Raw genomic sequence first — 11,859 nt, forward strand, 5'->3', positions numbered from 1 at the left:
CTAGTTTTATTTTTTATGTTGTGATTCTAAAATTCAACGTTTTATTCTTTGATAATGTGAACGCTCCTTGATGAAGTTTTTTACTTAGTCCAAATAACATAAAATGAGAAAATCAGTATCTTTACTATTTAAAGAGTAATAAATTGTTTAACCCATTTTTATTTTCTATTAGCCTATGATTTTTTTAAGTTGACTGTCTGATGTGAAATCATCTCTCACTTTATCCCAGATCTGCTTCTGATTGGTTGATGAACGCCTTGTGATGGCTCTTTCTTCTGAAGATTATGTCTCCAATTGAGTTGTCCAGTTTTAGTAAGGAGTCCACCAATAAACATCGTCCTACTAAGTTACACATTACTTTTCACCCTTTTGGATTAGACTGTGATAAATATTGTTTGTATCTTATTTGACTATTTTTGTGTAAGATCCCAACTTTCCCCCATCCAGCCTCGAATGCGTGCTTAGCACCACTTCTCTAAGATACGTTCTCTTTACGTCTAAGCTAACTGCAAATCCAACAATATGTGCCAGAATAAACAACCTTTAAGCTTTAGAGTGGCTTTCTGGCTGAAAAGAAAAATAAATCTGTCTGGGCTCAAATTTTCTTGACAGCTCAGCTGAGAGATAAGAGTGTAAGAAGTACATTAGCAGAAGTTTAGTCGGTTCTGTAAGAGAGGCATTGACCTGACTCTGTGCATAGAAAGAGTCCTATTGAACTATTGTACAACTGTTTTCTTACCTGTGGATGTCGGATTGTTTAAGTTGAAGATGAAACTTAAACTCTACTTAACTCTTTAGGATCACTCATGGAGTATTGAATCTACACATGGTCAGACGATCATTTATTATTAAAGAGAAAACCAAACAGGGACTGTGACTTTAATGAAAAAGCAACCTCCACTTGACCCAGTAGAACGCTGTGGACTCCACCCCATTGATCTCCAGCAGAGATGCTCTTTTCACAGTGGGAGAAAATTAAAAGCATCCACCACACTTCTTCATTTTCTCACATTTATATTCATTTAACATGTTTGTTTTTTTTAAACACAGGCATAGATTGCAAGCTGAGAAAGACGNATTTTCTATTAGCCTATGATTTTTTTAAGTTGACTGTCTGATGTGAAATCATCTCTCACTTTATCCCAGATCTGCTTCTGATTGGTTGATGAACGCCTTGTGATGGCTCTTTCTTCTGAAGATTATGTCTCCAATTGAGTTGTCCAGTTTTAGTAAGGAGTCCACCAATAAACATCGTCCTACTAAGTTACACATTACTTTTCACCCTTTTGGATTAGACTGTGATAAATATTGTTTGTATCTTATTTGACTATTTTTGTGTAAGATCCCAACTTTCCCCCATCCAGCCTCGAATGCGTGCTTAGCACCACTTCTCTAAGATACGTTCTCTTTACGTCTAAGCTAACTGCAAATCCAACAATATGTGCCAGAATAAACAACCTTTAAGCTTTAGAGTGGCTTTCTGGCTGAAAAGAAAAATAAATCTGTCTGGGCTCAAATTTTCTTGACAGCTCAGCTGAGAGATAAGAGTGTAAGAAGTACATTAGCAGAAGTTTAGTCGGTTCTGTAAGAGAGSCATTGACCTGACTCTGTGCATAGAAAGAGTCCTATTGAACTATTGTACAACTGTTTTCTTACCTGTGGATGTCGGATTGTTTAAGTTGAAGATGAAACTTAAACTCTACTTAACTCTTTAGGATCACTCATGGAGTATTGAATCTACACATGGTCAGACGATCATTTATTATTAAAGAGAAAACCAAACAGGGACTGTGACTTTAATGAAAAAGCAACCTCCACTTGACCCAGTAGAACGCTGTGGACTCCACCCCATTGATCTCCAGCAGAGATGCTCTTTTCACAGTGGGAGAAAATTAAARGCATCCACCACACTTCTTCATTTTCTCACATTTATATTCATTTAACATGTTTGTTTTTTTTAAACACAGGCATAGATTGCAAGCTGAGAAAGACGGTSAGCAGAATTTATGCCATTCTGTTCTGGTACAGTTKTGGTTCTGAAAGCTGTCGGGTTCAGGTGGTTCAGAAACACTGAATTCACTGCCCTTCTTTGTTTCCTCTCTTGTATTGACATACAAAATAAAACAAAGTGATCAAMTCCCTTCTGAAAGACGCCTAAATGATCTCTGATCAATGCAGATGATAAGATTTTATACTTGTGGCATCATCATAAGATGTCCGTCTTGAAGTAGAATTAAAGTAGAGCTGTTTGTTCTGAGTCTTGCTTAATAAATCATTTGTATGTATGTTTGATTGATAAWAGATTTTCGTTCTAGTTGAATGTCCTACTTGATCTTGAGCTATCTTATATTTATCTTTCATTAATTCTGAAAAACTCTTAGAAAAACTTTAGAGGAATATGAAGAARTCTCATTCCCTGTTAGACATAATCACTCTCTACAACCTTCAGGTTTGTAGATCAAGCCTTATCTTGTGACATTTTTGCCATAATAGTTAGGTCACTGTTTCCCTTTCTTTGACAGCTTGCAGCTCATGTTCATCTACACTTTTCCTCTCAATCCCTTGTTCGCTGTCCATCCCTCTGCTCAGTCTTTTCAGTTTCAGTTTCAGTTTCCATTTTCTTTTTTTTTCCTTTTTCTGTCTAGACGACTTGAAAGAAATCTCGCCCTGTGATTTTAAACCTTCCTGCCAGCTCATCCAACCTCCCGAGGACAAAGGAGAATGCAAAATGCTTGTACTGTATTGTGCTGCATAGGGAATAGTGGCAGCTTTGACAGAGCTCAGTCAGAGGTCGGGAAAGGGACCGACAGCTTTTTCTTCTTCGCAGTGACTCAAGGAGGCAGGATGACTCCTGCAGACATCCCTCGTCAGCAAAATGGTAGAAAGGTAAACAAACCAAAAGGAATTATTTTATYCYTGCGCATATCATTAAATTTGAATCCATTTTAAGAAATTGTACTGTTCTTGTAATATTTGCACTGCGGCTTTATTGCATGTATATTTTGTTGCTGTCATTGTTTAATGTAGAGGTTCCCTACATTAACATATATATGTTAATCACAACATTTATGTGATCTACACCCTCCTTTATCTTTATACAGTAACTTTAATAAGTTAATTTAAATTAAGTAATGATTGAAGCTCTATAGCTCTATGCCTAACATTTCAAACATTTATGAATATTTGGAAAGTGTTCATAACCCTTGAAATTGTCCACATTTTAGCAACATTTTCTTGGGATTTTTGGGAAACTAACAGAGATCTCAACAAGACACTTCTACAAGTAGATTCATTTTTTTAGACAAGTACATACTTKTTATGGTCTGTTTTTATTCTGAATTGCAATGGAATTAAATATCCAGTTTGTGAAAATGTACACAGCAAAAATCTTTACCAGCAGTACCAGCAGTATTTGTTCTTGTCCTCTTTACTGACCTTAAAAACTCATAGAAAACTCATAAAAACCCAGTCAACCTTAAACCAGAAGGACATACTGTATATCCAGTGCAGAGCAGCACCAGGTGCTGATGTCATGGTTTGCAACAAACAGGGACCTGGGCTCACATCTGGGCCAGCACTAGCACATGTATTATGACATTAAGCTTTATCTATGTTGCTGTTGCAAAGCAGGGAAAAAAGAGATTAAAAGGCAAAAAGTTAGCTGCACACAATATTAATGTTCTGTTTACAACATACTGATGATATGGGMMACATTTAGTAACTTCTCTCCAGTAATTATTGTTTTGCTTGCATATTAATGTTTAATACGTTTTTTAAATTATGCCAAAAGCAGGAAAATAAATATTCTGTCACACAGGTCAAGGGATGCAATGCAGATTCACAGGAAGACAGATAATAGTTCTGAYGAACTGGTGAGGAGGCTGGTTACAAAACAACACATTAGTGAATACATTTACATTTTGATGTCACCTCYCCTGTAAAACCTGAAGCTAAATCCTCCCTGACAAAACCCTCCTCAGTTTTCTAAATCCACRTTAAATGTTCCTCTTTATGCATGCATACTGCTGGTTCTACTTCATCCAGTAACTGGTGAATCTCCGTTTTAGTTTCTKTAGGCTCTTTGGCCAAAAAAACAACGATTTTGCATTTATCCTGTGACACTTGAAACGAATTCATAAGCAAGTCAAACAGTCAACATATTGTTGCCAAGCCAGTCCATTTATGATTACAGCGCTCCTATCTTCACATGGCTACTTTAAGAACGATAATGCAGCATGTAACAAAGCTCACATCATCTCAAATTGGTTTCTTGAACATGACGATGAGTTTACTGYAATCCCGTGGCCACCATGGTGARCCAGGTCTCAGTCCAATAWTMTAAGTTTGGGATTCCAGCCAGCTGATCTCCGGCTACTGCTTGACGCTTTCACGTCGATAATGGACAAGAATATCTGAGGAAGGTTTCTAACCCCTTGCTGAAAAAATGCCACGAATAATTGAAGCAGTTCTGAAAGGAAAAGCCGTTCCAGGCAGGTACTTACTAAGTGTACCTATAAATAGGTCTGTGAGTCAATAATAATGTTTATCCATCAAAGCAAGTAAGATGATGATAGAAGAGGGAACAAAAAAGAAAAATAAATTTRAAATACACACAAAAACACACACACATATTTTCCATTTTTATTTATCAGTTGTTATTTGGCTGTTTAGCTTTTTWWWAAAAATATATAATAATGTCCAGCCATTCCTGCTGACATTAGATTACAACTAAAAACCAGCGATCAGGCCCGAAACCTGGAAGTAGTGATGGACTCTGACCTGAACCTTCAGAGCCACATTAAGACAGTCACAAAGTCGGCCTTCTATCACCTGAAGAACATCTCAAGGATTAGAGGACTTATGTCTCAGCGCGATCTAGAGAAACTTATCCATGCGTTTATCTTTAGCCGCATTGATTACTGCAACAGCGTCTTCACAGGTCTGACTAATAAATCAATCAAACAGCTGCAGCTGATCCAGAATGCTGCTGCTCGGGTTCTCACTAAAACCAGGAAGATAGAGCACATAACACCAGTTTTAAAGTCCCTACACTGGCTCCCTGTAGCTCAGAGAATAGACTTTAAAATACTGATGTTAGTTTATAAATCACTGAACGGTTTRGCACCACAATACCTTAAAGATCTGTTATTACTGTACCAACCGTCTAGACCCCTCAGATCTTCTGGTTCTGGTCTGCTCTGCATCCCCAGAACCAGAACCAGACGAGGAGAAGCAGCATTCAGTTTCTATGCACCACAGATTTGGAACAAACTTCCAGAAAACTGTAAAACAGCTGAAACACTGGGTGCCTTTAAATCTCAACTTAAAACCCACCTGTTTAGAGTTGCTTATGGCTAAATTAGGGTTAGAGTGCGGGTTTTGATGTCTTCCATGTTTTTATGTCTTTAACGTTAATTTATTTTTCTTTCTTTTCAACGTTTTAATGATGTAATGTTTTTTGTTTTTTTATTTTTTTAATCTCTTTCTCACTGTTTATTTCTGTTTTTATCTTAATTATGTAAAGCACTTTGAAATGCCTTGCTGCTGAAATGTGCTATAGATTGATTGATTGATTGATTGATTGATTGATTGATTGATTGATTGATTGATTGATTGATTGATTGATTGATTGATTGATTGATTAGAAAACAAACAAACAAAACAAAACAAAAAAAGAGATAATTTAGATTTATTTTTAGTCCAAATAAAGATGCTGTCTTGGTCCGGATTTAAACCATCCACATAGATGAGCATCAGCGGTATTACTTAACATGCACCCAAACACAAAGAAAATGCAATTTTTACCTAAAAAAAAACAACCTATCCACACCTGGGACAGTGCATTCGTGCTACTTTTAATCTAAGAAAGTGAGATTTTTTGTAGTCTTCTTTCAGCAAGCTGGCTAGAAGCTGCAGCGATGGGTGGAGAAGGTGGAGGAAYCCTATACCCAGCTGAAACAGGATGAAAATATTTAGCTGTTCAGAAATAATAAACTTCCAATATTGTACTTTGCTGCCAGTTTCAGCTCTGTCTTATTGGAAATCATACGTCAAYGTTCTTCTGTACCCTGAAGAACAGAAGAACAAAAATAGACTGTAGCATCATGGGTCATGAKATTTCAGCTAAAGATATTCTTATGTTTTAATTAAAATAAAGTTAAGTAAGATGATAAATCAAATTAAAATATAACAAATAAACAGGTATGCAGAGATTGAATATTCCTGCTGGGAAGCTGATGAATTTTCTAAGAAAAGACAATTAAGTTGGTATGCAAAACTATATTTGTGCCAAAGTGGAACATTTTCTTTTGCACACTCTCCTCTGCTGTTGTGCAACACCTGTAATTCCTCCACTATCAAAGCCATTGCAAGTGCAAACCTTCAAATATGCTTTTCTATGTTAATGTTGCACCTTTGGTTCCCTAAGCCTCACTTAAACAAACTCAGTGAAATAATACTCAATCCAACTATTTTTATCGTGGAAAAAAAACAACCTGTAAAACATATGCAGTGAAGCCAGGTGCAGAAATCACAGTTCTGACACCTTCCAGGTGTTAACTTGACACTGCCAAAGCAAAAAAAAAAAAAAAAAAAACTGAACTTTAAAAATGCACAAACCTGATTTTTTTTTATGCTATGAAAGCAGGTGTAATATTTCAGCAAATGTCATAAAACAAAATACCGACAAAGTTCCAGGATTTAAAAGTGTACCATAGGAAGCATAAGCAAGTGTGCAGGAGTCAGTGAACTACAGTAAAGGTGTTYTGCATTTTTTAACAGCCTATATTCATCTGTCACACCACATCAGCTCCAAAGAGGCCTTGACTTGCTGYACTCAAATTCTGTGGAGCATTTGGAAAAATGTGTCTCTCTTAACTCAGTTAGATTTCAGATGATTAAGTAACAGAAATGAAATGTTTCCAATTACATTGGATAAAGAATAAACAGAACTTTGGATTGGATACGGGAAACACTTCAAGTGCATCTCATTTTGAAAGACTGCATCAYACTCAGTGAAACCACCATCACCAGCTGGCCACCAGGTGCCTTAACACGACAGCTTTATACCGGATGCCTGAAGATGACTCGGAGCAAGTGTGCGTCCATCTATCACTTGTCTTTACCCACGTCGGGCTCCTTCATGTCAGTCCGATTCCCTTCACTCGCATGTCCTGGTAGGTCTGATTGTCCATTGTACAAAATTTAAAGATTCTTTTAATCCGTGGCGCTGAAATGGTCCGATGTTCTTCCACAATGTCTTCAATCACTTGAAGCTCAAGGCGTATTTTTGTACTTAGACATTTCTAAATTCCAACTAGTTCCTCTGCGTTTTTTTWAATTACTGTATMTGTTTTGCAGTGATAAGTAGGTTATTATATGCATGTATTTTAACATGTGAAGTGCTTTGTGAGTCCTATCTGYGGGAAGAGTTACATGAAGAAATTTCACTTGCTGCTTCTCTATATGGCTTACCTGAAATGCCAAGAAAAAATAAAAGTAAAATAAAAAACTAAATTCTGTGCTGGTTTTTGGGTGTGTCATCACTCCGTAATTATTTATGCCCTCATAATTTTCTGATTGAACTCAGAAGTYAAAGTGACAGAAGAAACAAAAACCTCAAGAGGAAATACAAACGTTTGGGGGATTTAAATATTTTTAATTGATTCTTGTGAAAAAGACAAATATTAATATKGTGTAAAAATGATAATACAAATCATACATGAATAATATCACTTTAGGCCTGCTGTCATGAGACGTCAGATAAWACAAGTTTTTTGTTTTGTAGTCACTCAAATTCTTACTAGATAACATTAACACTTAGAGATCTACTTTAACTCTAATAGATCTATTAATTAGATAAAAAATAGATTTATTAGATCTGCTACTTGCAGAAGAGACATGCACAGTGTGCTTTAATTGTTTTGTTTTTCATAGTCCATGYAATGATGTCACACTGTGATAACTATGATAACAGGTTTGTTCTGATTACAGCGGTAAAATTATTATTATTTTTTTTCCCTGTGAAATGGCATCCTTTAGGGGTCTTTAATTTCACTGCACCTGCATTAGCTGAATGTCTGCTGGGCCACACCGACTCATGGAAACACATTAGGCACAGGTGACTAACAACACGTGAAACAACTGGATAAAAGGAGTTTGTCTAAACGAGGTCTTTATCTAATGGTGACAGTATTATTTGCAGGTGAACCCAAGCATYGTTTACAGTTGAAGGACGAACAAAACAGTTTAATTTTCCTACACTACATGTCGTAGCTATAGCATTTACAGCCTTAACTGAAACTTAAAGGGGTAATTTTGGAATGGTTTGGTAAAAATGCCTATGTTGAAAATACAGTGCCTTACAAAAGTACTCGCACTCTGTGATCGTYTTCGCATGAACTCATCCAGACACTTCAAGYGTCCTGGKRTGATTTTATGTAAATGACTGAGACAAAATAACTTCAGAAATCCATTCATTGTTCAGTCTGAGGAGCTGTTTGTTCTTGCAGAAGAAAAAASGTSCCCACAGCATGATGCTGGCACCACCATGTTTCATGCTGGACATGGTGAGTTCAGGGTGATTTGCAGTATATTTCAAATGATAGCCAAAATTGTTGAAAGAATGACTACATTGTGTTGGTGTTATCGCACAGAATCCCCTAAAAGTACACTAAAATTGTGAATTTTAAACAACAAGATGTCAAACAAATCACTGGGCAAGAAGACTTTTGCAAAGCACTGTCAAAATGGTAGTCTATAAATATTGATGAAAACTCTGAATTTAAATTCAAAACCCGTGGAGATAAAATTTTTGGAATATTTGAAAAAGAGAAGAAAAAAAKAAGAGATAAAAAAAGTTAATTCTCATTCTAAATAAACTTAATGTCTTTTACTTGAGCTATACATGATTAAAGGGTTAAAAGATACACAACCGTATTTTTTTTTTTTTAAATCTCTGTTTACAATTGATYCCTGCAAAACCATCCATGGCTAATCCAAGGTGTCTGGCTCAGCGTCCATGCAGGTTTCCCAGGGGTTACGAGGCATGTGGGGCATTGAGATAAGAAGAAGGGCAGCTCCACTGAGGATGAGGAGGGTGAAGGAGGCGCAGGCACAGGTAAAGGACCAGGAGTAATAGTATTCAATCCAGATGGTCTCATCGCTATCGATCATTCGCTTGACAGACTGGCGCATCACTTCGACGGAGATGATAATGCAAAGGCCTGCATGTCAAAACAGGAAAGATCTCCATTTGTTCAATTCAACCAACAAAAAGACGCATTAGCTTTAAAAAAAAAAAAAAGGTCTATAAAAAGCAGCACTGTGACGACAAATCATATATATTTCAAACTCTGAAATAAGATGAAAAATAACACGATCACATCTGACCCGCAAAGGCAAAGAACATCCCGGCAGGTCGGAGCAGGTAGTCTCGTCCTTTTCCGAAAGAAAAGATCACACACAGAGTGCCCAGAATCATGAAGAACAGACTGAAGATAGCGATGGCTGCAGCTGAGATATTGTACTCTTAGGAGGGAAAGGAAACATATTTAAGATTTAGAAACCAGAGGAAGATGCAAAGCCAACAAGGAAACATAAAAAAAGAAAAAAAGAAAAATGTACCCAAGACAAAATGGTTGAAAAAAACTGGATGAGATGATCGGATCAGTGTGGAGATTAAAAACTGGGACTGTGTAAGATAATAACTGTTTCAACGTAGCACTGAGCTGAGTTATGAACCTGATAATTAGCCTTTAAATTAGCCTCACTTTAAAAAAAAAAAAAGCAAAAAAAAACAACAGACATTAATCCAAACCGTTAATAAAACCATTTGCATGACAGACAAGTTGCCGCAGGCTTTTAACAAGATGATTAGGACATGTCTCTTTCTTCCCACCTTCTCTCTCTCTCTCTCTCTCTCTCTCTCTCTCTCTCTCTCTCTCTCTCTCTCTCTCTCTCTCTCTCTCTCTCTCTTTTTCTCAGATAAAGATAATCTGCGTTTTGCTTCTCTGTAGCTATGGAGAGCACTCCAGCTGAGATAGAAATTATCCTATTTCACCTCACAGCCCCAACTGTTCAAACATATCTGGTGGAAAGATTCCTCACGTTTAGGCTTTTTAGCACATCCTAAGAAGTTTTGTTTGTGTGCAGATTTTCTGATCTATCTTTCTTAACTTTATTTAGGCAACATCAAAGCAACATACATATTTTTTACCTGTGCAGACCCAATTTAAGTTGAATCTACATTTCGAATCTACATTTCGATCGTATATTAATTGATCAAAATGTAGCAAAGCCATGTTCCCCATGTACAAAATATGTGTTTTGCATTTTTCACATCTGAGATTTCACACTCACTTTTGATCAAGTTTTCAGGTGTAGTTTTAAAAATTTTATATTTATGTTTTTTTATGTACAAATGTCAACTGAAATGTGTCAATTCACAATATTTCCAATTATACCTTAAAAACTAGGAAATATTTTTCCACCATTTCAGTTTATCCTTTCAAAGTATGACTAACTAAATGCAAACTGGGAATTAATCCGTCGGATGATTAACTCTTGCTCAGAGTTTTGTTGCTGTTGGATATTAATATTTCATGCTTTTTGGACTAAATAGGAGACAGAAGGTTTGCAGCACCAAGCTCTCGTTCCTGAGAGCATTTCTGTGCAAATTCATGTGCACAGTACAACACGTCAGATTTCTTTGGTCTATCTTAAATTTTTATATTTTTATCGGACTTATTTTTATTTTTGCCTCGCTTCAGTGGAAAGAAATAAAACCTCCTTTGCTGTGCAATTAGAAGCAAATTAGTTATTACATTATTAAGATATTACTCTTATCATTTTACACCGTTGCTAAAAATAAGAACATTTCTGCCATAGAAGCCTAATTATGTAATAGAAGTTGATGAAGATATGTTTACAAGTGTGGTCTTTAATTGAAAACATTTGTCAGGATGCTGCTGTTTCTTTCACACAAATGCGATGAGATAAAACACAATAAATCAGGAAGAATTGCATATAAACAAGTTTGCCATTACAAGTGTGTAAAAAGTAATTTGCTCCAAATTTCCTTCTTGTTTTTCTTAGAACCCTAAAAGTGGCATAAAGATTTGCTGTCATGTTGATCACATGTCCAATATCTCCCTGCCTTTACTATCCTCTCTTTTTCTCTCATATTATTAGAGGTTTCTGTTGATTTTAAAACATAGACAGTGTGGTGAGTTAGTGAAGATCCACCCACCTTTTTGGGTCTTCACTTCAAAAACCTCAGCTTCTTCTCCCGATGTGAAGTGTTTGAAGTAGGAGCAGTTTTTTGCTGAAGAATAAAAGACAGTGAGGAGGGGGGAACAAACAGACAGAAAGAGATATGAGGGACAAAAGGCAGAAAAAAGATTGCATCCTTTTGCATTACCAGCCATTGTTCTGTGTTATAAACCTTCAATGAACCTCATGACTAAGTATAAAATTACACTGACATTATTAGGACAGAAGATTAAGGGGTGAATACTTTTGCCAAGTACTCAGTGAACACTGTCAAAAAGGCTTTTTGGGTTTTTATAAAGGAAACGAGTTAAAAGTTTCATTCATCCAAATCTGGATCATTGTAGGAGATTAAGACTTCTGTTTTAAAGGTAACTTCCTCAACGCAACGCCCAGTTAATGGATTTATCCACAGAATATTCGCTTTTGAGATCATCAGATGAAAACCTGTGGAGAAAACAGACTTCAAGAAATTCAGCTAGTGACCAATATGAGAATGTCCTTCCTTCCTTCCTTCCTTCCTTCCTTCCTTCCTTCCTTCCTTCCTTCCTTCCTTCCTTCCTTCCTTCCTTCCTTCCTTCCTTCCTTCCT

The 11,859-nt window shown here is 36.5% G+C and overlaps 1 protein-coding gene across 1 annotated transcript in view; it reads right to left on the reverse strand.

The window, feature by feature from the left end:
• Positions 1 to 7,646: 7,646 nt before the first annotated feature.
• cacng1b (calcium channel, voltage-dependent, gamma subunit 1b) overlaps positions 7,647 to 11,859 on the reverse strand; it is an 11,918-nt gene continuing 7,705 nt past the window's right edge. Inside the window, exons 2-4 of the mRNA XM_008416841.2 lie at positions 11,249 to 11,323; positions 9,391 to 9,528; positions 7,647 to 9,224 (exon numbers count right to left, since the gene is read on the reverse strand). Coding sequence (XP_008415063.1) covers positions 8,992 to 9,224; positions 9,391 to 9,528; positions 11,249 to 11,323 — 446 coding nt within the window. The 3' untranslated portion in view covers positions 7,647 to 8,991. The remainder of the gene's footprint in view (positions 9,225 to 9,390; positions 9,529 to 11,248; positions 11,324 to 11,859) is intronic.

This window comes from Poecilia reticulata, linkage group LG8 (assembly GCF_000633615.1).
Source record: "Poecilia reticulata strain Guanapo linkage group LG8, Guppy_female_1.0+MT, whole genome shotgun sequence".
NCBI classification, from domain to species: domain Eukaryota; kingdom Metazoa; phylum Chordata; class Actinopteri; order Cyprinodontiformes; family Poeciliidae; genus Poecilia; species Poecilia reticulata.